Source organism: Peromyscus leucopus, chromosome 2, assembly GCF_004664715.2.
Source record: "Peromyscus leucopus breed LL Stock chromosome 2, UCI_PerLeu_2.1, whole genome shotgun sequence".
Taxonomy (NCBI): Eukaryota; Metazoa; Chordata; class Mammalia; order Rodentia; family Cricetidae; genus Peromyscus; species Peromyscus leucopus.
Window position 1 is genome coordinate 45,631,546 of NC_051064.1, and position 27,321 is coordinate 45,658,866.

The 27,321-nt window shown below is 39.8% G+C and overlaps 1 protein-coding gene and 1 pseudogene across 6 annotated transcripts in view; one reads left to right on the top strand and one right to left on the bottom strand.

Annotated features, from left to right (window-relative positions):
- Nucleotides 1-27,321, top strand: part of Rngtt (RNA guanylyltransferase and 5'-phosphatase) — a 214,854-nt gene that overhangs the window by 135,886 nt on the left and 51,647 nt on the right. For 5 of the 6 annotated variants that reach the window (XM_028872763.2, XM_028872767.2, XM_028872765.2 and 2 more), the window contains exon 14: nucleotides 5,689-5,755. The exons of the other annotated variant lie outside the window; for it this stretch is intronic. In XM_028872763.2, the coding sequence (XP_028728596.1) occupies nucleotides 5,689-5,755 (67 nt within the window). The remainder of the gene's footprint in view (nucleotides 1-5,688; nucleotides 5,756-27,321) is intronic. 6 annotated transcript variants of the gene reach the window in all.
- On the bottom strand, nucleotides 11,800-12,746 carry LOC114695437 (annotated as a pseudogene).

Consider the following 27,321-nt stretch of genomic DNA (forward strand, 5'->3'; position numbering starts at 1 on the left):
TGCTCCTCTCCTGGAGAGCCACAATCTCTGGCTCAGTGTTACCAGCTCTTTCTCGCTCAGCCCACTATGGGACGTCCCAGAAAGGTTCTTCTGTTCAGCCCCCCCTTGCTCAGTCCACCATGGGATGTCCCAGCAAGGTAATTCTGTTCATCTGTCAATGAAGGTCTTCACCCAATACTCTTTTGAGAAAGGTTAATTTGGGAAGGAGGAGTCCAGGAGAGTAGCTGCCTCTACCAGGGTGGAGACAACAGCTCACAACTGACCGGGCAGGGCGGTTTATATAATAGGATGTCTAGGGGGCGGAGTCAACTGTGATTGGTTAGTTTATTTTCTGCCCAGGGATTGGCCAGTTTTGTGAGCAAAGGGCAGAGATGGCCCTGATTTCAGGGCCAAACTGTGTTTCTTTCACTGGCCTTTCTTGGCTTTTTGACACTACCTCTAAGGCCAGGGCACATTTCTTTCACTGACTCTGATTCTAGGGGCCAAGAGTGTTATTTTGGTACTAGTCTCAGGATCAGGGCATATTTCCTGGGTTCTGGGTTTGGGGATAAACTGTTCACTTCTCTGGCTCAGGTCCCAAACACAGGCTGTGTTTCTTTCCCTGGTCCTGGGCCCTAGGGCCAGGATTCTGCTGTCCTGCTCTGTGATTGGTTGATTTCACAAGTCAGTTGGACAGGGCCAGAGATGGCTCTGATCTGAGCTAAACTGTGTTTCTCTCACTGAGCCATCCTTCCCTAATTTTCCGCTCCAGGTTCAGGGTGGGTTTCTCTAGCCAGCCTCTTTTCCCTACATGATTGATTGCTCTATTGAAGTGCAAGCACCCTGTCATGGTAAATGATACTTATTACTTGGCAATAATTATGTATATGGTATGGTAAAACAATCCTTTAAAAGAGAAGAACATTGTGGGGGGTGGGGGGTGGGGGTGGGGTGGGGGGGTGGGAGGGTGGGGGGGTGGCGGTGGCGCACGCCTTTAATCTCAGCACTTGGGAGGCAGAGCCAGGCAGATCTCTGTGAGTTTGAGGCCAGCCTGGGCTACCAAGTGAGTTTCAGAAAAGGTGCCAAAGCTACAAAGAGGAAACCCTGGAGAGAGAGAGAGAGAGAGAAGAGAGAGAGAGAGAGAGAGAAGAGAGAGAGAGAGAGAGAGAGAGAAGAGAAACATTTAAAGAAGTATTTCACTTTAAAAATGGAAACTTATATTTCCAACGTATTATCTTCCTCTTAAAAGACTTTAAAATTATAATACATATTTAAGACTACTCAAAGCCAGTTATGGTATCTTTCACAAGCCTTGGTCTCAGTATTCAGGAGGCAGAAGCCAGTGATCTCTGAGTTTCAGGCCAGCCAAAGCTGTACAGTGTTGTTTGTCTTAAACAAACAACAACAGCAAGGCCGTTTCAAGTAGAGATATATGATAAGGTATATGATAAGAGGTATATGATAAGAAAAATAGATGACAGATGTTTTTAAAATTAAAAACAAAGTCTAACTGGCAACATTTAAGAAAATGCTGAGGAAATGTATTTTTTAGATAGCAAATTAAAGGAAGGGAGGTGCACGCTAAATAGTATGTTGGCAAACTTCCTGAGATGCACGTATATAGTAATTAGAAGCTTATTGGCTTTTAAATGTCAGCCAGCTTTCATTCTCTTCCTTTTCCTACTGTCTCTTTGTATAAATAGTGATTATATTTACTTTTAAAGAAGGTTTAACAAGTTTTCTGTCAACATTTGTTAGTTACCACTACTGCTGCCAGCAAGGTTTTCTTGGTTGAATTTCTTTTTTGAAGATTTATTTATATATTTATTATGTGTACAGTGTTCTGCCTGCATGTGTGCCTGTACGCCAGAAGAGGGCACCAGATCTCATTACAGATGGTTGTGAGTGACCATGTGGTTGCTAGGAATTGAACTCAGGACCTCTGGAAGAGCAACCAGTGTTCTTAATCTCTGAGCCATCTCTCCAGCCCTTGGTTGAATTTCTTAGTTGTCAAAGCATGGCTAAGAGTTTTCTCATTTCATTGTTGAGATTTGGGTACATATCCTATGCTTTGTACTCAAATCCAGTAAAGAAATGCCCTAGTCATGTCCCTTATAGTATGTTATTGACATAGTATCACTTACATTCTAAATGTAAAAAGGGAGTTGGCTAAATTAGTTTAATTCAGGATTGTGTATGTCTACTATTAATGTTCTGTTAGTGTGTTTTATTACCCCTACAGGATAAAAGGAGCAGAGACAGTTCTGAGGAGACTGAAACTGTGCCCTATTTCATGCTTTAAGATGTTTGCTTTCTTAATCTCACTAGGTAATCCATACCAGTGGAAAGAATCACACAAACATCTGTCTCCAGTGACAACTCAAGAGTCCACTAGTATCAGAAATGTTCTAGTTTCAGAAAAGTTGTTAATAAATGTGGATTCTAAAACTCCTGAAGTAGAGTTTTTTAAGTTATGAATTTGAATTGTACAGAGACGGTTATGCCAGGTCCTGCAATGATGCATCTTTACCTAGCACTTGGAGGTGGAGTTAGCCTGGTGCAGTTGAAAGTTCCAGGATACCTCAGGACTAGGAAGTGAGATCTCCATAGCTCTGTTTAAAAGCCACAATCAAACAGCACAAAAAGGAGATTGTTATAATAGTCTTGAGTGTTCTCATTTTCTGTGATTATGTCAGTATGGCACACTGAGAAGGTTCTGTTGCCTTGCTTTGAATTGGCACTTGTTTACTATTATATAGTTATCCTACAGCTCATTTCAATGCTGTTAGCTGTCCTAAGAAGCGGTTAATTTCATGTAGGCTCTTAGATATGTCTGTACATAGAGATTTGGAGTGTGGAATACAGGCTTTCCCTCCATATAGAAATACTAAAACTGAAGTTATATGTTCATTTACTTACGTGTCTTTTAGGAAAAATAAACATGGTGAAAGAGTGAGATATAGATGGTGTAGTGCCCATACTTACTTACCAGGCCAAGGTTACCTGATATGGCCATGAAAATTAAACCAGGCGGGTTGGAGGGGCCACAGCAAGACAGAGGTTGTGACAGTTTTATTGAGAACAATCAGACTCTTTATACCTTTATCAGCAACAGAATATAGTGGCAATCGCCCGGATCAATACAGTTGTAATTGCCGGGATAGAATGACATTTGCAAGCCATGCAGGGTACACAAGAGTAATGTCTAAGACCAATTGCCCTGCTAAGCTTCCATGCTTCCTTGATTTCTAAGGAAACAGAGAAACACAAAATGGCCCGAATGCTTCACTGCCTGAGGGAGTGCATCACTGTCTCGGGAACTGGAAAGCACATTGTGCCCCAGGAGCCATGGAAAAACCCGTGACACATGCATCTCAAGGCAGCTAGGCCAGGCCAACTTCATAGTTCCCCACGTTAAGGTTAGTATTTATGTCCCTCCATAGCTTACTCCACTGCTGATTTCTCTTTAATCATTCCAAAGTTCTAAAGGCAGTATTTCTTCATTTATAATGTTTTGATGTGGACTGGGAATATAGCTCCATATAGAGCACTTGCCTTTACATTGAGGCTCTAAGGTCAATTCCTAGCACCACAAAACCAAACCCACCTAGAGTTTCAGTGCAAATGATAGACCTCTGATTGATATAGGACCATAATCCTTGTACTTGGGAGGCTGAGGTAGGCCATCATGAATTAGAAGCCCCCTTGGGCTACATAGGAAGGCTGTTTTTAGAAAGGAAAACAAGGGGCTGCTGAGATAGCTCAGGACTTAAGAGCACTGGCTGCTCTTCAAAAAAACCCAGGTTTCATTCTCAGCACCTATGTAGGAGCTTACAACCATCTCTTAACTCAAGTTCTGAGTGATTTGAGGCCCTCTGTTGGCCTCAGTGGGCACCAGACATGCATGTGGTACACAGACATATTTGTAGGCAAAATATCCATACACATAATACACATATAATTGTTTTTTTTTTAAAGGAAAAACAGAAACAAAACAAAATGATACAATGGACCTTCTAGAGATATGAATAGGATCTCTAATGAATGAAAGGATGATTTAGGGAATGAAAGCATATATAGTTTGACTTTTTTTTACTCCTTACACAAGCTGTAACTTCTGTGTACTCAGACTTTTAACCTACCTCTCCATAATCAGTGCCCTTACCCCATTGCTTTCCAGTGACAGATATTTTATTATTCCATGGGTCAAAGCTACTATTTTGTTAGGAATATTTACGTCAAGTTTTTGGTAAAATTTTAGCATAGGATTAAGTTCATTATCTTCTATACTACATGGTGTAGGATGCATTCACTAGTTCTTCAAGTAAATTTTTATATATTTTTGATTATCATATTGTCACCTCATTTCTAGAAACACTAGTAATCTTATTAGAATTATTAAGTATGTTCTGTATTTAAATTTTCATGAAGTTTTTTTGAGATATAGAAGCAGGTAGCCCAAACTAGCCTTGAACTCTCTGTGTATCTGAGGCTGACCTTACACTTGTGATCCCCCTGCTTTCATCTCATGAATGCAAGCATTATAGGCCTGTGACAACACACCCAGTTTTATGCTGTACTGCAATTTGAACTCAGGCTTCATATATGCTATGCTAATACCCTGCCTACCTGAGCCCTGTTCTTAACATTTTACCCTTTTATTTTAAAATAGAATTATTCATTTGGTGTTACTATCTCATTGTACAAAAGACAATATTTACATGTTTAGTATCTGTTAGGTTGGTCGCGGGGCCCCCCCCCCCCCCCGTGTGTGTGTGTGTGTGTGTGTGTGTGTGTGTGTGTGTGTGTGTGTAGCCAAAGATCAACCTTGGGTGTAGCAGTGTAGCAGGAATCTTAAAGAATTTTATTAATAAAATCAAACCTGAAGCCAGGAATTGGGGTAAACACTGGAAGATCAGAGAGACAGAACAAGCCACAGCTAACCTCACCTGGCCAACTTCTCAGCTGATCTTGTTTCCTCAGACTGGAAGCCTCTGAGTCCTCATCCAGAATGGGTCTCAGCTGAACTGCTGCTCAAAAGCCTGAATGCTTAAGCAGGCCAAATGCTTAACCAGCCAAATGCTTCTTGTTTCTGGTCTTCATGCCTTATATATCTTTTCTTTCTACCATCACTCCCTGGGATTAAAGGCTCGCTTTCTGGGATTAAAGGTGTGTGTCACCATGCCTGGCTGTTTCCAATGTGGCCTTGAACTCACAAAGATCCAGAGGGATTTCTACCTCTGAAATACTAGGATTAAAGGTGTGAGCGCCACCATTTTCTAGCCTTTGTATCCAGTGGCTGTTTTGTCTCTGACCCCAGATAAGTTTATTAGGGTGCACAATATTTTGGGGAACACAATACCACCACACTTGGGTATTGTTTTGCAGATGCTATCTACCTTGGTGTTTGTTTGTTTTTTGAGACTGTCTTTCTGTTGACCCAAAACTTGGCAGTTAGGCTAGACTGGTTGGTCAGTGAGCCTGTCTCTACCTCCCCAGTGCCTAGATTACAGGTTGTTGCCACCACACCTGGTTTTTTTGCTGGATGATGGGGAATCAAGCTCAGGTCCTGACGCTTGTGCAGCAAGAACTTTACTGATTGAGTCTCTCCAGTCTCCTCACTTTTTATTATTATGCGTCTTTGCATTAAAGGCAGAGTATTTTATACATAAGGTGTTTTTTTTTATTTTATTTTTTCCTACCTTGTAGGTTGCTTCCACAGAATGTTGGCCTTCTCTATGTTGGAGGTTATGAAAGACCCTTTGCACAAATCAAGGTATGCTTATTCATTTTCTGTGTATTTTTCTTTGGTGTTTACTTATCTGGAGCTCACCCCAAAACTTAGTAAAATCATCCACCTCATCAGAGATATTGGTGAATATGAAGGAATAGTTTCATGGATTTTGCTAATGTCTGCTGAAACAATTATAAAGCAATACCAGGCCTGATATTTAAAACTCTGTTCATACTAGAGTTGACTTTCAACAACATTTTCAGGACGTGTGTTCTTTATTGGGTGTGGTTTACAGCAGTATACTGTACATTAGACATCCAGTTTGATAAATGCTAACATATTTGCTCTGATTAAAAAAAACTATTAAGAAAATGAAATATATCTAATACTTGAAAAAAAATGTACTCAGATGGTTTGAAATTTTTTCCCCTGTCCTTATTTTTGTCATCTTGTCCCCTAGAAACCACTAAACTAACTTGTTATTATAGAAGAATTTGTGTACTTTAGTACTTCAGTGAATGGAATCATACATTTCTTCCCCCTCTCTTATTTTCATCTTTCACTCAGCGTGATTATTTTGAGAGTCATCTACATTGTTATACTTATTATTACTACTATTGTTTTCTTTTGGAGGTAGTGTTGGGAATTTAACCCAGGGACTAATGTGTGCTAGGTGCTGCTGTTAACATTTGAATATAGTCTTTCAGTAGGAATGTGTGCTTGCTTTTCTCCTGGGTAGCAGAGTATCCTGTGTTTTTCATGGGTAGATACATATGTCTATTCCATTGACCTTCCTTCCACCAGTACCACTGTATGGATTATTGTAGCTTTATAGTAAGTCCCAAAATCAAATTATATAAGCCCTCCAGTTTTGTTCTTTCCTGTGAAGCTTTGGTTAATCTACTTTCTTTTCATTTTCATGCAGTTTTTAAGAACTATTGTATCAATTTATATAAAAGTGCTTATTTAGATTCTATTTGGGATTATGTTGAATCTATACATAGATTTGAATAAAATTGAAATTTTTAACAGTATTATGCTGGAGGTATGGCTCAATGATAGTGTATTAGCCTGGCATGTGTTTAATACTGGGTTTAGTTCCAGGAGAGGAAGGGAGGTAGTTAGATTTTTAATAATACTGGAATACTCAGTTCACCAAGACTGCATCTCTCTATTTATTTCAGCTTTAATATCTCTTACTGTGATATGTTCTTATTTGGTGGTCTTGAATAGTTTTACAGTACATAAGTGTGTGTGTATGTGTGTGTGTGTGTTTGTGTATGTGTATTTCATGTTTTTTTTTTTTTTTTGTTTTTTCGAGACAGGGTTTCTCCGTGTAGCTTTGCGCCTTTCCTGGAACTCACTTGGTAGCCCAGGCTGGCCTCGAACTCACAGAGATCCGCCTGTCTCTGCCTCCCGAGTGCTGGGATTAAAGGCGTGCGCCACCACCGCCCGGCATGTATTTCATGTTTTATAAAAGTTTTTTAAATGTTCATTGCTAATGTGTAAAAAGATGATTCTTAATATGTTGACTTTGGATTCTGTGGTATTATTACACTGAATTTTTGGTTCTGGTAGTGTTTTTTGTGGACTTTATAGGATTTCTTTACATAATTATATGATCCATTGAAAAAAGCTATCCTCCTCTTGTCTGATCTGGTGCATTTCACTGCAGTTTCTTTATTGCACTCACTGCAGTCTTGAATGCCAAGCTGAACAGTAATGGTTAGATCAGTCATCCTTGTGGTCTTCCTAATGTCAAAGGAAAAGCATTCAGTTTTTTGTCAGAACTGTCCATAGAAATATTAGGTAAGACTCGATCAATTGGGGCTTGAGAAATAGCTCAGCATTAAAAATGCCCAATTTTTTTTTGCAGAGGATTGGAATTTGATTCCTTGCACTCAGACAGCTTGTAACTGCCTATAACTCCAGCTCAAGGGACTCCATTCCCCTGTTTTGGCTTCTGTGGGTACCTACACACAAATAATAAAATAATTTTTAAGGAGTTTATTAATTTTAACCTGCAATTGTTGTAAGGAATGAAAAAAAAAAAATAGGGATGGGAGATGCCTGAGTAGGTAAAGTACTTGAGCATGAGGGGAATGAGTTTGAATCCCCAGCACCCACATAAAGCTGGGTTGGTAGGTTGTGTTAGTAATCCCGGTGCTTTTATGGCAAGATGAAAGACAGAGGGTGTACAGCTGCACATGACAAAAAACACCTTGTGTGGAAGGTGAGAACCCACTGTTGAGATTGTTCTTTGACTTCCACATGTGTGCTGTGGCACATACAAGAACACACTTACATAGATGAGTGTGCATGTATCTTCCCCCTCCCCTCACATACATGTTACATATATACCAGAGGGGTAAAAGTGAACAAGGCAGTAAATAGAAGATTTCAGTTTTTTCTTTGTTATTGTAACGTTTTGTAAATGTTTTCTAAGAGGAGTTGTTTGTTAGTCCCATTGGGCAAGAATAAGACCACAGTCACAATTTTTAAGCTAAGTTTGCAGCAAGTTTTATTAAATACTGTCTAGGACAATGGACACTGGCCAGGTCCATACCCAGGATTCCCAGAGAATGGCTATGAATTATATTAGTCTAGTGCTTATTAAGGCAAAACCCACAAGGCTGCATTCTTCCTGCCTCTGTCAAATATACATTCTGGGGCAAGTATACATTCTGATGCACTTTCTGCCTACATGTGATCATACGCATCCTGTGCAGTTGGAACAACCAAATTTGTTTACAGAAATGAAAACACGTGGCATGTTATCTGTCTTTGGGCAAGTGGGGCTTACAGGTTAGAGGTGTTTTTGTTTTACAGGTTTCTTAAGCACAGTTAAAACTAACATGACTTTAGCCTCACATTCGGTTGGAATCTCATGCCTGTGGCCCCTCTGAAAGGTGCTCCATGGTCATTGGAGATGGTGGCCACCACCATCTTGAGTTGGCCTACAAATACTTTTTAAAGGTTCTGATAAATTTAATGTGTGCTTGGGCACATTTACTGGAGATATAGCCATTTTCTCTGATGCTCTTCTCTGAGTTTCTTCCAGCAGGGTAGCACTCCAGATCACATGGTGAGGGTGCACTACTTATTTATTGCCCAAGATTACATTAATAAAGATATCATAATATAAAATATTTTATAAACTTAAGATGTCCTTTAGCCTTATATTTAAATTTTTAAAAGCTCTTCTTTAAAAAAATCCAGTTTTTTTTCCTCTTAAAGAAGTTTAAAATCGCTCAACTGGGGGCTCCTGCAAAACTAAAAATAAAGTACCCTTTTAAAGTACCCTTTTGTATTTCAAGAGGGAAGAAACAGGGTGCAACCACAACAAGGGCAAAACCAAACTCCTAACAGTGTAAACAACTCATTGCTCAGTAGCTGGGATTCATTCATAATCCTCTGAGCTTCCCCAAGGAGCTTGGGTCACCTCTCTGGCCCTGCCCTCAGCAGCACATATAACCTGTTTTCTAGGCCCCAACTGGCTCCATTTCATTGTGGCTGTTGTTTCTGGTGGCCATTGCATGACACCAGCATTTCCCAAACTGCTGGGGTCCCTCTCCTAGGCTCTCTTTAGCAACTCGAGCCCTGCTATGCAGTGCCAAGTCTCAACTGCTCCCTATGACCCCTTCATGCCTTTAAAACCAACACCACCTGAGTGTCTATTATATTACAAAGTTTGGCTGCCAGCATGAGGTTCATTCTTGTATATGAATGCATGGGGGTACAGTTTTAATACCTGTTAAACAAGGATTGTTTTTAAATTCTATATTCAGTAAACCTTGTTTTTATGACTTTGTTTTCAGGACAGGAATCAAACATCCATCCTAATCCAAAATATTTTGGAGACCTATTGTTGCCTCCTTGGTTTATACTATGTCTGTCACCTTTAATCAACATGGCTCTGAAGTTACATGACATCCACCATCTCCAGTCTTAGTAATGATATCTGCCAGCCATGTGGCTTCCTCCCATCCTGAAGGGGGACAGCAGCTAAGACGGCGGCAAGCAACATGTTGCTTATATCCCAAGATGGCATCATGTCACATGGTTCTTTAAGATTACATATGTGTCTTAGTGTTTTTGTTGCTGTGAAGAAACATTATGATCACAGCAACTCTTACGAAGGAAACATTTTATTGTGGCTATCTTACAGTTTCAGATGTTTAGTCCATTATTGTCATGCAGGAAACGTGGTGGTAGGCAGGCAGACATGGTGCTAGAGAGGTAGCTAAGAGTTCTACATCTGGATCAGCAGACAGCAGGAAGAGAATGCCACACTGGGCCTGGCTTGATAAATCACCCGAGACCTCAAAGCCCAGTGACTTACTTCCTCCACACCTACTCCAACAAGGCCACACCTCCTAATAGTGCCACTCCCTCTGAACTTGTGAGGGACATTTTCTTTCAAACTACCACACTATGTATAGATTTTTAAATTTCAATACCCTGCTGTGGTGATTTGAATCCCCACTAAACTGAATCTAGTGATCAGAAAGCTCAGAGATAAATTCCGAGCCTGGCCACCAAAACAGCCATGGCAAGCAGCTTTAGCAGTAGTGGCTGGCAGCTGGCAGTGACAGAGATAGCAAAACAAAACCAATAAACACAGAACACAGAAAACTCACACACTCAAAGGAGACTAGTCAGAAATAAGACATAAGGTGGCCACCATCATTCATACATTCAACTGAGCCTGACACAAATGCATCAGGTGTATCTGTCCTGACTCCTGTGTTTGCAACAAAACTTACAGACAACAGAAAACAGATCTATCCACATATATAGAACAGACAACAAAACTTTCCAAACAAGCTGGGCAGTGGTGGTGCACACCTTTAATCCCAGCACTCGGGAGGCAGAGTCAGGTGGATCTCTGTGAGTTCGAGGCCAGCCTGGTCTCCAAAGCAAGTTCCAGGAAAGGTGCAAAGCTACACAGAGAAACCCTGTCTCGGAAAAAACAACAACAACAACAACAACAAAAAAAAAAAACCAAAAAACAAAACTTTCCAAACAACCAGAACCAGGCAGGCAGTGACATCTTTCCTCTTACCCTGGACAAGAGAGTATTTGTGTCCCATCAAACTTATTGACATCCCAGATTGGGATCCCAGAACAGAGCCAGACTCTGACTTACCAGGGGAGGCCTCTATAGATGCTAGTTGCTTTTCTCAGCATGGCAGTTCACTCTGATAGTCTGTTAAATCAAAGGCATGCCTAGGAACCTTGGAACATTTCAAGGTGTCCTTGAGTCCAGAGAAGAAGTCCTGCTTTAGAATTTGAATGGATGGTCTGATCTTACTAGGGTCCTCTAGAAAATGTTAAACCCATAGGGCAAGAATAAGACGACCACATTTTTGAGCCAAATTTGAAGCAAGCTTTATTAAATACTGGCCAGAATGATTGACACTGGCCATGTTCATACCGGGGATTCCCAGAGAATGGCTGTGAATTACCTTCATCCAGTGTTTATTAGGGCAAAACCCACTAGGCTGCCTTCTTGCCACCTTCAACCCTTTGGGGGAAAGCATACATCCGGACAAACTTCCTACCTATGTACCTCATGCGTACATATGATCAAGCACGTTCTCTCCATTTGGGGCAACTTGTTTACAGAAGTGAAAGCACATGGCTTGTTATCTTATATGAATAACAGCCCCCAGGGTCCCAGAAAGTTTCCTGTCTTTGGGCAAGTGAGGCTCACAGGTTAGAGGCATTTTTGTTTTATAGATCTCTTAAGTACGACAAACTTAAAGCATAGCTTTAGCTCTCACAGTATGTACAATTTGGTGGTGGGAGTTTTTTTTGTGGTTTAATCTTCTGAATTTTTTTCAATGTTTGTTCCTTGCCTCAGGAGTTACTTTACTTTTCTGCTGCTTATTTGAGAGTTGTACATTTAAATTCCGTTCTAGCTATATACATGATGTAGTTTTTTGCTTTTAAAAAATAAAGATTTTTCACTTAGCCTGAACAGGATATGTAGACTTTTAATACACAGGGTGATCAATCTCAGCATCAACAGCTTTTAATGTTGAAAAAAAATCTATATTTAGAATTAGTCAGCTGGACTCAGTTTAGATGATCCCAATTTTGTTGGCAACATCTAGAGCATCATAATTAGGAGCCAACCGAACATATGCCTGTTGTAGTATATTATTTTAAGGTGTGTTACCTTTGTTTATGTTGCATTTGTTTAACTCTGAACCTATGTTACTTTGCCCGTCTAAAACACCTGACTCATCTAGTAAAGAACTAAATGGCCAATAGCAAGACAGGAGAGAGAGATAGGCGGGGCTGGCAGACAGAGAGACTATATAGAAGGAGAAATCTGAGAGAAAGGAGGAAGAAAGAAATGGAGATGAGAAAAGAAATGGCCAGAGAAGGAGGAGGACATCAGGGCCAGCCACCCAGCTATACAGCAAGCCACGGAGTAAAAGTAAGATTTACAAAAGTAAGAGAATGGGAAGAGCCCAGAGGCAGAAAGTAGATGGGATAAATTAAGAAAAGCTGCCAAGAAACAAGCCAAGCTAAGGCTGGTCATTCATAGTTAAGAATAACTCCATGTGTGATTTATTTGGGAGCTGGGTGGCAGCCCCCTTCTCCCCCAATAGCAGAAACAAACAGCAACATTTGCTTTCTCTGTCAGGCCTCACCAGGGTATTGACTATGGCCGCATCAGTGTCATAGAGTTTTTGACAGCCTGTTTGATCTCATGCTTGTTGACCTTGACATCTGTAATGAGCACAAGTGTGGTCTTGTCTTCTATCTTCTTCATGGCAGACTCAGTGGTCAGGGGGAATTGCATGATGGTGTAGTGGTCAGGCTTGTTTCTCCTGGGCATGCTCTTTCAAGGGTATTTGGGCTGCCTTCAGAGCTACCGGGTCTTGGGCTGCTGGAAGGTGGGGTGACGTGGCTTTTTGTGGCTGTGGGTACCTTTCAGCACTACCTTTTTTTGCTTTCAAGACCTTTGCTCTTGGGCTTTGGGAGGGGCAGGGGCTTCCTTCTTTGCTTTCAGCACCATCTTCAATATCAACATTATTGTACTGGAAATTTTATTGTCGTTACCATGGCATCAGCACCTCTTTAAAACCTATAGTAATTTATCTTAAAACACTTCAAAGTCCGTCAGTGTTATAAATTGGGTACCTTCTTACGTTTTCTGATTCCTTAAGAAATGTTAAGCATTCAGATATTCTTCCTTCATTTTTCAGTGTTTCTACAACACTCGTGGGTTGGCAGGAGTGTTTTTATAACTTTGCCCCACTGTCCCATTCATGGAATTTAACAGCAAAGCCAGAAAGCTTACTATGTTCTAACAGGAACATTTCTGACAGCCTAGTTTCTCTCCCCTTCTTCTCTCCCTTTTTCCTTCTCCTTTCTCCCTGTACTTCTTTCCCATTCCTTGTACCACCCTACTCTGTAGGAAAGAGAGAGGGAGAGAGAACCCACATAAACGCATGTTTGCATGTGAGTTACAGTTATCACAAAAGCATTATTACAGTATATGTATGAAAGCAAGTAAGTTCCTTTATCAGTCACCTGATTCATTAACATAAATAATATTTTCTTATCTAGGTCTTTCTTAACAGGCTGTGTGACAGAGGACACTCCTTTGTCAGTTTTCTATGTCTGATTAATCAACTTAGCTGAAAAGAAAAATCCATTATTTTAGGTTATCTTTTTGCCTTTGGTTTTCTCTCATTCACTGTGGAAAGATTTCTTAACCTTACAATTGTTGGAGATCTTTCATAATTCCCTGGTTATAGCTAATTGCATCTCTTTAATTAGAATATGTATAAGTTCATTGGAAACAATAAAAATAGTTTGAATGATTGAGATTATGCTTGAAATTTAAGGTTAATTTCTTACCTTGTCTGTGCTTACTTCTGAAAATACCAGCATTTTGTTATGTCTACTTTTTCTCCCATTACACTAAATGTAATGATGATGTGTTCTATGCCATAGATACTGGTAAAACCTTTTAAAATGGAGAGTGCATTGTTTTTCTTTTTTTCTTTTTTTAAAGATTTATTTATTTATTTATTATGTATACAGTGTTCTGCCTACATATATGCTTGCAGGTCAGAAGAGGGCACCAGATCTCATTATGGATAGTTGTGAGCCACCATGTGGTTGCTGGGAATTGAAGTCAGACCCTCTGGAAGAGCAGCCAGTGCTCTTAACCGCTGAGCCTCTCTCCAGCCCCGCATTGTTTTTCTTAAGAACATATTGATCACTGACTTTTAAAATAAATCACTCTATACCAAATGTCTTTTTAAATACTCTCCCACCTTCATTTTTTCATAGATTTATTTTTACTTTTAATTATGTGTAGATGTGCGAATTCATTATCAATGTGAGGTCATAAGACCCTGTTAAAAACAAAAAGGACTCTAAATTAAGAATCCTAAAGAGTATTTTCCTGTTTTTTTCTACTAACCAAAAAGATTGAATGCTTAAAAATAGTTTTCAGAGGAAATATTTATTAAGGACTTTGATTTTAAACATGTTTATCTGAAATATAATGCACTAAATAAAAAATAGATCGTTTTCTAATAATTTACTACTGAAAAAACGCTTTATATATCTTGAACAGATTACTCTCAAAACTGAAACTGCTTTAAACATAATCATGGGTAATTTAAGTTTCTAAATGCATTGAACTGTACTTAACTTGTGGTATAATTAAGAGAAATGGTTCATTATATGATTGTATGCAGTCTTTGAAATTGAAAAGGAAAGGCCTACCAGCATGGCCCATATCTGTGATCCCAGCACTTGGGACACGAAACAAAGGGATTGCATGAGTGTCTGAACTCCATGAGTGTCAGACTATCTGAAGAAACCAAAATGGAAATTAAAAAACATTTTTTTTTTTTTTTTTTTGTTTTTGTTTTTTCGAGACAGGGTTTCTCTGTGTAGCTTTGCGCCTTTCCTGGGACTCACTTGGTAGTCCAGGCTGGCCTCGAACTCACAGAGATCCGCCTGGCTCTGCCTCCCGAGTGCTGGGATTAAAGGCGTGCGCCACCAACGCCCGGCAACATTTTTAAAAAGAAGTTTTTTAAGACAAGGTCTCTCTATGTAGATCAGAGGCTGCCTCAAGCTCACAGAGACCTGTCTTTTTTTTTTTTTTTCTCTTCTTCCTGAGTGCTGGGATTAAAGGTATGTGCCAGTTTTAATTAAAATCATATTTTGGTTCATTTCTAATTTTTTAAGTTCTCACAAGTTTCTAGATGTCTCTTATGATTGGTTGGAATTGAGTATATCATTGCCTAATACCTAGATTAATTATATCTGTCTGTCTTGTTATTTAGAGCTTACTTTGTAGGTTCTCTCATTCAAATTTCAGTAGTATTTTATATGTTATACCTTTTTCTCCTTTTCCCCCTCATTGAACTATATATTCATAGCCCAAGGTATAATCCAAGTGCCTTGAACTTGTGAGTCTTTTACCTCATCCTGTGCAGCAATTTGCCTGCCAGTCTGTGATACTGTTGGTCAGTCTGGCTTCGTTTTATACCTGCTACTCTGTTTTGTTTTCCAGAGCAGCTCATAGTATAGAGAACTTTTTTTTTTTAAGGCTGGCATGGAACTCACTATGTAGCCAAGGATGACCTTGAATTTCTTACTCCCAAGTGCTCAGATTACTGGTAGGAGCCACTATACGTAGCTTATGTGGTGCTTAGGATCATACTCAGGGCTTTATGCATGTTTTACAAGTGTTTTTTCAGGTGAATTACATTGCCGGGCCAAAATCTTAATGTTAATTCTCCAATGTTTCTAATCCTAAAGACTGAATTTAGCAGACAGAATCCATAAACTCCCATGGGGTGAAAGTCTGTCCATGTGGCTTTTAATCAGCCAAGAGTGGTAGTTCCTGAAAGGCTGAAGGCTACAGGGTTGCCACTCGTGGAACACTTTTGTGTAGTTCTTACAGTCCAGGAGATGTGAGAGGCACTGAGGCTAAGTGTGACTTTTCAGATCAAACTACAGAAAGAAACTGCTGTGTTTTAAATGTGAATTCCGTTCAGCACAAATCTAAAAAGAACTGTAAGCATTGCTCAGGACTCTTCTCTAATGCAGTTCTTTTACAGTTGGCTCTTGAGGGACTAGATCCCCCAAGTTACAGTTACTCAAAATTTCTAAGCGTGCATTAAAAACAATCTCCTTGTACCCAAGGAAATTTAGGTTGTTTTGTGTTCCAGGGCATATACAGCAGGTAAAAAAAGAAGTATTTATCTTGTCTCCATTTTCTTCCTTTTCTTTTCTTTTCTTTCTAAAAACCAGCTGGGGCCAGAGAGAGGGCTCAGAGGTTAAGAACACTTGTGATCTTCCTGAGAACTTGGCTATGGCTCCTGGCACATACAGTGGGCAGCTGATGACTGCCCAGTTCCAGGGGATCCAGTGCCTTTTCTGACCCCTGAGGTCACCTACATATGACATGTGGCAGTGGTGGGGAGTGGTAGTGGAAGGCATAAAAGTAACGATAAATCTTTTTAAAAGTTAGTGTATTTTTCCTTTAAAGTTTTTTTGTACTGAGGTTGTTACTTAAAACACCTTTGAGATGGTTAATAAGTCAGTTTTAATTTTAGGCTAAGTTAAATTTAAAAGTTAAAATATTAATTTTGGATCATTCTATTGAAAAAAAAAAACCCTAAACTAATGGAAATGATTTGATGTGTTTGCCAGCTAGTAATAGTTTTTAAGATACTTGGAACGCCAGTATGGTGGCTTATGGCCATAATCTACCACTTGGGAGGCTGAAGCAGAAGAATTGCTACAAGTTTGAGATCAAAAGAATGAAAACCTGTCTCAGGGCTGGCATGGACTCTTAGTTGATGTATTAGATCAACACTCTTATTACTTAAATAAACTAATGCCCATATATTTGTATTTTAAATCTCTAAAATGCTTTCCATACTTTAGGAATATAGGAGATACATTTTTGATAAGACCCTGTCTCAGAGGGAAAGAAACGTGCTTATACAATTGCAACAAACTGAACTTTCAAAGTAGATGTTATGTCACATTATTATTTCCTTTTCTTTTGCTAATTCACGCTGTATTTTCCTCTTTTCCAACAGATCCTGCTCAAGTCTGCGTTTTCTTTCCTCTTCTGTTCTCTTCCTTTGTTCTTCCTGTCTGTGTTTCTCCATTTCATCAAATTTACCTTTAACTGTCCCTGTTAGCTTTGGGACATAAGCCTTTTCTATTTTAGCAGAAATCTCTTCCTCATCATCAGAAGCAAGCATTTCTTTAATCTCTGCCTTTTGTGAAACGTCATTCATGTTTGCTCTGTGTGGTTTGGGGCTGAAGCTTTGTATATATTTGTACCTTTCCCCAGGTGAAGGCAAACCATCTATTATTTCCTTTTCTTTTGATTTGGCTTTTTATTTTAAAATTTCCATTTGCTTATTGTGATGGAGGCATATGTGGAAGTCAGAGGATAGTTTTGAGGAGCTGGCTCTTTCCTTCTATGATGTGGCTTCTGGTGATAGAACTCAGGTCCTTGGGCTTGGTGGCAATTACTTTTTTAGCTACTGAGCCATCTTGTCTTTTGGTTTGATTTTTAGATGCTGGACTCATCCCTCAGAGTTTTCTCTATTGAGACTGACTCACAGTTTGGCAAATACTGCTTCAGGATGAGACTCCTCCAGCTAATGTTGCCATATGCTTCCAGCAGGAAAATGCCACATTTGTGACACTCAGGAAACTGCTTGCCCCTGAATTGAAGCTAGCCCTTAGATTGGCCTTGGAGAGAAGGAAAAGATGAAAGAACATACGTAGTTGCTAGGTAGAGGGCAGAAGACAGTGTAGGAAGATATCAATGAGACTCGAGTTAAGATATTCTATAAAACCAAGTAAAGCCATTTTTCTGTTTCAAAAGACATAACTCTAAAGAACAGAAGGGAGCCTTCTACACCTCCTCTGTCTTCCAAGTGATTTCATGTATTTTGAGGATAGAGAAAGAAATAAAGATCAAATCTCCCCTTGATGAAAAAATTAGAAGTTGAGGTGGGTGAAAATTTGAGAGAAAGCAATTGAATCAGATTTAGATTTATATGACATATTCATGGAATAATGGCTAAATTTTCCATAGTGCTATTAATAATGAGGAAGCATTTTTCAGTGTCTTGGATTTACAGTAATAAAGATTGAGGTAGTTGTCTAGATTTTGAAAGCAAGATTAGTAAGAAAAAGAGCAAACAACGACAGACTCATCATTGAAGGTCTGAGGCTTTCTTCCACAAATAGCTGTTAAATTATTCTTCAGATCCCTGCAGTAAGGGAGCTGTTACTTGGCAGACATTAACATTTTTATGCCATGGTCTATGGGAGGTAGTGAAGTGGTAAGTGTTTGCCATGGAGATATGAGAATCCTAGTTTGTCCCTGAAAATTGTGTAAAAACAAAAATGAGTGTACCTAGTGCCTGTTATCCAGACCGGAGACAAAGGAATCTCTGGGGCTACCTTGGAGCTTCAGGCTCAGGGAGAGACCTTGTCTTAAAGTAATAAGGTAGATTAATTGAGGAAGGTACTGGGTGTCAACTTATGGCCTCCACACACGTGAGTGAATATGTGCATACACATAGACACAGAATTACACATTGTTATGAACAAATTGTATGGTAATTGTTGAACAGAGTTCTAGAAAGTGCACTATGCTGCTTTTTTTCCTGGATAAGTGCTTTAGATAGCATTGTTCTCAAAATAGAGTAAGAGTTCAGGCTGTAGCCACAGAGTTTAGTCTTGGTGTTTCCTTTTTATGAGATGTACTGTCATGTAGTCCAAGCTCACTATGTTGCTGAGGATGATCTCGAGCTCTTAGACTTCCCATTGATAACAGGCATATGTCACTCTGCCCAGTCAATCTCAGTATTCTTTTGTTTTTAGTTTTATTTTAAAAAATTATTTGTATATGTGTGAGTTTGTGTGTGTGAGTTCAGTGCTCTCAAAAGCCAGAGAGGTCATTAGATCCCTTGGAGCTAGAATTATGTGGGTGTTAGAAACTCAACTTAGGTTCTCTGCATGTTCTTAACTGTTGAGCCATCTTTCCAGCCCCCCAATCTCAGTATTCTCATCATCATATCAGTTAAGAAGTTATGGCGCACGCCTTTAATCCCAGCACTCGGGAGGCAGAGCCAGGCGGATCTCTGTGAGTTCGAGGCCAGCCTGGGCTACCAAGTGAGTTCCAGGAAAGGCGCAAAGCTACACAGAGAAACCCTGTCTCAAAAAACAAAAAAACAAAAAAAAAAAAGTTATCTTGTTCAAATCTGTGTCCTTAGCATTTAGCCCAGTTGCAAAAGGAAATGAGTATTTGTTAACATTATTACTGAAGAGTCCTTAGAAAATAACACTGTTGCTGTTGGTTTTCATCTTTAAAGAATTTATCATGGCTGATTGGAACACAGTGACTTTGTATAGACTTCTGCAATTTTCTTACTTCGGAGATTGAGATTGGAGAATCTGGGCTACATAGTGAGAGTATCTCAAAAACAACACAGACCTACTCCCAAAAGAATTTATGGAATTCACTCTGTAGACCAGTCTGGTCTCGAACTCAGATCTGCCTGCCTCCGCCCTCTGAGGCAGTGCTACCGTGCTTGGCTATATTTTATAATCTCTTATACATCTTGAGTTATGCTTATCTCTGTGGTTATATAAATTAATTTTAATTTCTAATTCAAGATTGTGGCAGCAAATTATTATTAATGTCAGTAGCAGCTTTATTTGAAATGTATATTTTATGAGTGCATTACATTGAGAACGTTTTTTTTTTTTTTGGTTTTTCGAGACAGGGTTTCTCTGTGTAGCTTTGCGCCTGTCCTGGAACTCACTCTGTAGACCGACCGGGCTGGCCTCGAACTCACAGAGATCCACCTGGCTCTGCCTCCCGGGTGCTGGGATTAAAGGCGTGTGCCACCACCGCCCGGCATTGAGAACATTTTAAAGATAGTACTCAAGTTGTTTTTGTATTAGGAAAGTTAGAATTGTTCTTAATTAGAAATTCCATTATCTTTCAGTCTTTCAAACTGGATTCTTTACAGAGAATTATTTGGCTTATTCTACTCTCTCTCTCTCTCTCTCTCTGGGTGTGTGTGTGTGTGTGTGTGTTTGTGTGTCTGTGTGTGTGTGTGTCTGTGTCTGTGTCTGTCTGTGTGGTGCTGGGATGGAGGCCAGGCTTTGCAGTGCTCTCCCACTGAGCTGAAAGCTCAGATCTTGGTATCTGTATAGCTCAGACTGGTGTCTGAATGTAGTCATTCTGCCTCTGTCTCCTCTCTGTTTGGATTATAGGCTTGTACTGTTGTGTCATGCTCACTAGACAGCACAACATGTGCAGTGTGAATAGCTTGGAGGAAAGAAAACAAGTCTGTCCACTGATTATTTTCTTCTCTACAAGGAACCACAGAAACTCAGCCTGCATAATACAAATTATGTACATTGCCACAAATTATAATAGAGGTGTTAAAATAGATAGTTCATCATCTTCAGAAGTTTGATATTGCTATACTCATTGAAATTAAAGAAATATATGATAAGTCAGAGGAAATGTTAATATTCTAAAATAGGGCTGCCATGGTGGTGCATGCCTTTAATCCTAGCACTTGGGAGACCGAGACAGGCAGATCTCTGTGAGTTTAAGGCTATCCTGGTTTACAGAGCAAGTTCCAGGACAGCCAGAGCTGCATAGAAAGACCCCGTCTTTAAAAAGAAAAAAAATTCTAAATTAGGAATAAACCATCTTGCTTAGTTTTTATTGAGATCATAACCAACAGTCACCTGGGAAATAGAGGGAACATCAGTGGAATTGCCTTGATCATATTGTACTGTGGTCACATTTGCTAATTGTGTAAGAGGGACCAGCCTGCTGTGAGCAGTAACATCCCTAGGCAAGTGAGTCAGAGTTATATAAGAAAGTTAACTGAATATAAGCTGGAGAGCAAGCCAATAAACAGCACTTCTCAATGGTCTCTGCTTCAGTTCCTGCCTGTGGTTGCCTACCTTGAGCTTCTGTCTTGGTTTCCCCATGTGATGGATGTAACCTACAAGCTAAATTAAACCAATTCCTCCCCAAGTTGCTTTTGGTCAGTGCTGTGTCATAATAAACAGAAGCTAGAGCATGTATATTCAAAGAAGTCAATTTTTATGAAATGGTTTTTCTAAACTTCTGGTAAAACATTTCTCTTCATATCTTAAAAATTTCATTGTCAGCCGGGCGGTGGTGGTGCACGCCTTTAATCCCAGCACTTGGGAGGCAGAGCCAGGCGGATCTCTGTGAGTTCGAGGCCAGCCTGGGCTACCAAGTGAGTTCCAGGAAAGGCGCAAAGCTACACAGAGAAACCCTGTCTTGAAAAACAAAAAAAAAAACAAAAAAAAAATTCATTATCTATAGAATTAATTGCTGTAAGTAGAAAAAAATGACAACTTTTAGTTCAGAAAATTCATAAACTACGCTAAACATGAGCTGTAAAATATGAAAAAGTATTACAAATTTAACCTTGGAAATTGTCTTAGATTTTCTATTGCTGTGAAGAGACACCATGACCACAACAACTCTTATAAAGGAAAGCATTTAATTGAGGGTGCTCAATTCCAGTTTCAGAGGTTCAGTCCATTATCATCAGGACAGGAAGCATGGCACCGTGGTAGAGCTGAGAGTGCCACATTTAACAGGCAAAAGGAAGTCTACTATGTCACTGGGCACTTCCTGAACATAGGAAACCTTAAAGCCCACCCCCACAGTGACACACTTCCTCAAACAAAGCCACACTTTCTAATAGTGCCATTCCCTATGAGATTATGGGCCCAATTACATTCAGACTACCACAGAAATACATCAGCAACAGTATTTAGATACTTACAATTTTTTATATTAATATGTTAAATCCGTCACCAGCATTTAGATAGCAAAATCAGGAAAATTCCCATAATCAGGAAATAGCTTCATAAGTGATTATTAACCTACTATAATAATATGTTGTTGCTGATCAAAATACTCTTGGGGGGGTGCTGGAGAGGTGACTGTAGATGTAACCGTCTTGTTAAATAAGAAACACAGAGCCAAATACAGAGTTAAAAGCCAAGGGGTCAGAGCAATAGCTAAGAGCTGAGATTCAAAAGCTTACCCTTCGCTGCTGCTGCTGTCCTACCTCTCCGCAAGAGACCTACTTTCTGTGTGTTTGTCCTTTTTATTGACTTTTTGTTCTGCCTTCTCATTGGTTATAAACACAACCACAAGACCTCCTTGAAACTGCCCATCTATACAGACCTCCAGGTCTTCTATGGTTGGTATTTAGATTAAAGGCCTGTGTCTCCATGCTGGTGGTATCCTTGAGCACACAGAGATCTGCCTGTCATGTGATCCGGGATTAAGGGCGTGTGCTACTACTGCCAGACTTCAGCTATGACTTGCTATTAGCTCTGACCTCCACACAACTTTATTTATTAACATACAAATAAAATCACATTTCAGTACAAATAAAATATCACCATAGGTGACTCTGTGGTTAAGAGCAATTGCTGCTCTTAGAGGACCCATGTGCAGTTTACAAGCACTTATAACTCCAATTCCAAGGGATCTGATGTTGTCTTCTGGCTTCCTAAGGCACTTGCATGCCTGTGGTGCACATACATACACTTAGACACACACACTCACAAACATAAAGTAAACAAATCTTTTAAATATATATATTAAATACACACACGTCCACACACATCATTTGCTTAAATTTTCTGACAGTAGTTAAGTCTGGCAACTTTTAAAAAATATTGACAATATACATAACATATATATTCATAGATATTCTCTATGCACAATTCTCTAAAAAAAGGGGGGGATAATTTGTTTAAAATCAAACAACTATACTTTTAACTTTTTTTTAAAGTAAGATCTCATTATCCCAAGGCTGACCTCAGACTTGATGTGTAGCTAAGGATGACCTTGATCTGCTGATCCTTCTACCTCTATCTCTGAAGTGCTATTGTAACACACAGAAAATTTGTAACTTTAAAGCTAGTATTATTATCAGATGTTCTATTGGCAGTTGTTGGTGTGTGCTTGGTATGATTCAAATTGGCCCCCAGACCTGTAAAGTGTGGATGCTTATAGCATTTTAGTTTTACAGATTTGGAATATGTAGATGAACAGGTAATATGGAATAAGGCATGTGGCAGGGTCCTGTGCTGTTGTTCCCTTTGGGGGAGGGGCCAGGTAGGCGCAGAGTCAAACACACAGACTCCGGGAGAATGTTGAAACAACAAGCTCAGTTTATTCAGGAAGAATCAAGCCTTGTAAACCTTCCATCCCACCCTGGGTGAGGGAGGTCTGATGAACATGCATCTGCTGGTGTGACATAGCTATCTCTCATTGGTCCGGGTCATCTCCAGATCATGTTTCAGCTGCTGTTGCTAAGGCTATTAGGCAGACCCAGTTTGGCTCTCAAAAAGTATCTTTTTTACTTGTTTGGGCTGGCTGGCCCTCAAGCCTGTTAGGGATGAGTCATCCCACAAAGGCATTCAGCTAATATATAGGACAGTTATGTTGCCCCTTATAGGGTGTTACTTTGGTATATACTATTTATTTATTTATGAATGACAGAATCTACATTTCTCAGGCCTACTTCCAATTAGCTATGTAGCTGAGGCTGACTTTGAATGCCTGCTCCTCTTGCTTCCACCTCCCAAGTGTTGGGGTTACAAGTGTGTACCACCTATGCCCAGATTCAATGTATTCTCCTTTAAAATAATTAATTTCTCTTCATGTTGAATTATTATCGTATAGAGTGTATTTTAAAGTTTTTGATGTCTTCTTTGTTTTGCTTGTATAGTAGACCAAAATAATCCCTATAATTTCTGTAACTTGACAAAAGGCATGTGATTTTTACCAGAAAGATTGGAGTAGGGAATTACTGTGCTTTGTTTGCATTTGAAATAAATGGAGTATAAAGGAGCTCAGTGTTCTAAGTCTCACTTCTTCCACTTAGTTAATAATCATTGAGAGTGTTTACATTCATTATTGCTTAATAGGAAGAGCTGAGAGTTTGTACATTGGGAATACTTGTGAATCTCTGAGGAGTTCGAGGAAACTAATTACAATGTCTTCTTATATAGTTTAGAAATATTTTCCCTTCTGTATCCAGAACATCATGTTTTGAATGAACTATACTGTGTCATGTATTTCTCCTAGTCAGTATTCCTTTAAAAAATACTGATTTATTTATTTTGTGTATGTGGGGTGTGTGTGTATGCATATGCACACAATGTAGCACAGGAAGCATCTAGAAGCCAGAGGACAACTTTCTAGAATTCTTCTCTTCTTCTACCACCACATGGGTCCTAGGGACTGAACTCAGACCATCATGCTTGGTGATAAGTGCCTTTACTCTTTATTTTTCTCCTGTATAGGAGCTTTTTTCTTTATTTCTTTTTTACTGCTTGCTATTGTGTGTGCAGGTGCACATGGAAGCCATGGTTGGTGTAGATGTTTTTTAAGGCATTCTGCAGTTAGTTATTGAAGCAGACTCTCTTGCTGAACCTGGAGCTCACCAGTTCCATCTCATCTAGCTGGCCAGCTTGCCCTGAGGACCCTCTGCTTCTGTTCCAAGTGCTGGAATTATAGGAGGCCACTATCTCTTCACCCTAGTCATCATGCTTATATGGCAATCACTTTATCTTCTAAGCCATTTCCATAACTGAGGTCTACAGTCACTTTCCAAATTTTATTTGGTTTGTGCATTGACTCCATGAGGGCGTTGTAGGACTGTGTTGGTTATGTTATACTGCACGGGAAAACCACGACTCTTGGAGTTGGCAACCCTTACAGGAGGTAGTGACAGTGGTCCCCCTCCACTGTCTTCACAGTCCTCACTCAAAGTTTGAACTCTCTGGTAGTTGCCTGGAGGGTTGCCAGCCCTTAAAGAATGTGTGCCCCTATAATATATTTAGCTATAGGAGATGCATAACATTGGACATGGCTGAGGGGCCAAATGGTCAATCTGTCAAGTGGTTTATGACTAAGATCAGAGTCACTGGCTTGGCCTTGGTAGTATGACCATGATAGCCATCTGTGTATGCCACTGTCCAGGAAAGCAGTTCATGTTCCTATGGACTAAAGTAGAGTCAGCTCCAGCATCAATAAGGAGCAATAAGTACTCTTTGTATATTGGGGGTAAGATGGAGAAACCAATGAATAATGAACTCAACAAAAGAGGTCTCCAGTGTTCTGGGGTCTCTCACTAACTGGACATGTTAGCCCCACCCCTAGGATATTTTCCGCCATGGATTCCTACTTGCTGAGGTCCAAAATACTTGTTTACATTTGGAGAGTGTTGGGGGTCCCACCTGTGGTAGCCCTGCCAAGTAATAGGTCATGGGGGGCACTCTGCAGTACTGAGCACTGGGGCCATTGTTTTAACACAGAACATAATCTGCTTCTCAAGTGCCCTGCTGAGAGCCTGGCACTGTGTGTGTGTGTGTGTGTGTGTGTGTGTGTGTGTGTGTGTGTGTGTGTGTGTAAAGAGATTTGGGGGCATTTTTACTCTTGGACTGTCTGTATTAAGTCCATGTAGGAGATTCCTTTACTCACAGTCTCTGGCAGCTCATCACCATCAGCCCATACCAGCTGCACTCCAGCCATCACACAGCTCATTAGTGAACGTTCTCCATTTGTTGGTCTTGGAACTTGTAGGCCCTGCCTTCAAGAAGGGTGGGTGGAAATGGAAGCGAACTTCTCCATCTCCTCCACTTTCAGAGTTGCAGATTCAGTTCCCCTGGGCTCTGATGTGTTGTTTCTCTTTTGATAAAAGCTCTCAGTGAGCTCCTCGTGCTCTAAATCACATACTCAGCTCTCAGTTTCTCTCTCAGCTTATAACCCTTGCAAAGTAATCTCAAGCTTTTGGCACAATCAAAACAGCCAGCTTACTTTCTCATTAGCTGTTCCACTCTTCTCCCAGTGGTGTGGGAATCCAGTTCAACTTTCTTGGGTATTTTTGCACTGCAGGTATATCCTGTTCATAGTGCCAGACTTTTCCTGCCATGCTCCAGTGCCAGGAAAGGAGAAGGGTCACAGAACATCTGGAGATTGAAGACACTGTGAGGAGCAGAGAGCAAATAAAACCTGCTTTATTCACCAATATATAGGCTGGTTGTCAGGCAGTGAAAGGCAGGCACTCAGACACTCATTGGCATATGCAGGCTGCACACAGACAGACATAGGCACATGCACAGACGGGCACACAGGCCTGCAGACAAACACAGGAAGGCTGATAAAAGCAGAAAAGAGGATTCTGCCCTCTACCCCCAAGGCCATATTTATGCAGAATCGCACTAAAGTGACACTGCCAAAAACAGTTAAAGAACAGTACATCACTATTCACTTTGGAGTTCCCTGGACATCCAGTGTCAGCCATCTAATGCTGACTAATAGACCCTGTATCCATTCTCACCTGAGTTTTAGCTGACTCATCCCTAGTATCCATATCAGTGCTCTATTGTCTAAACATAGACTGGCCCTTAAAGTTTTCTGTTTCCAACACTCCTTTAGTATTTTTACTATCCAAGAGTTTGGGGTTAAAACTATCATAAGGTTTTATTAATTTGAGACAGTCTAGAAATCCATTTCATTTCTTTGAGAACCAGTTGGTAAAAATCACATGTATAAACAAATACCCTGTGTATATGAGTGTTAATTAATTCATAAAAGAAGAGTTATTCTCATTTGTAGAATTTTTCAACCGGGTATGGCAATTATGCTAGATACAGCGAAACAGTTTTATACTTTTTTAGCTTAAAGTTGAATATGAGTATAGTTGAAATTAAAATGTTTTAATGTTTTTCCACCAGTATGTCTTGGAGTTAGTTTGATGACTCAGAACTGGTTTTAGCTACAAAGTGAATTATAGCAGAATTGCAGGGAGAAGGAACAGATGTTTTTTAAGTTTCAGAATGAGTAGGTTGGTTGCATAGCATGGGGTAATAGGATGATATAAAAGCTGTAAGCATTACTATTCCATAGTGATGATGGCTTGGCAAAAGGATGAATGAAATAAATCAACATGCACATGGCATGTGGGTCATCACGTGTTACTTAGTGGCTGTGTATAGTGTGATAGAGCTACATTAGAAATGGAAATTGTCTTGTAAGGGGCTTTACTGTTACCAGTTAACTGTACCAGGCTATTTTATCCAGCCTCCTGGTATTTTAGGAGTCACCTTTTTCCATAATAGCTGAAATCTTAAGTAAAATTCAATAATTTTCAAATGTCTTCATTGGTTTGAGTGAGTGATTTATCAAATCAATAAAAGCATTAAAGGTTATGCTTTGGGAGGAAATAAGTAAAGACGGGTTTGTTCATTTGAATTCTACTCATTCTTTGGAGTTCCACATCATGTGAGCCCAAACTTTCCCTTAGTTATCTCTGTCAGCCACAGCAATCAACATACACCTGTTCTCAGTGCCCCATGGTAGGTCATGTTGCCTCATCTGCTCAGAACCTTTACTCCTTGATAGTCTGTTTTCTGCATGACATACCCCAGCATAACATCAATCTCATATTTATGGATTTCCAGACATTTCATATATCAGCTTTGCATTAGTT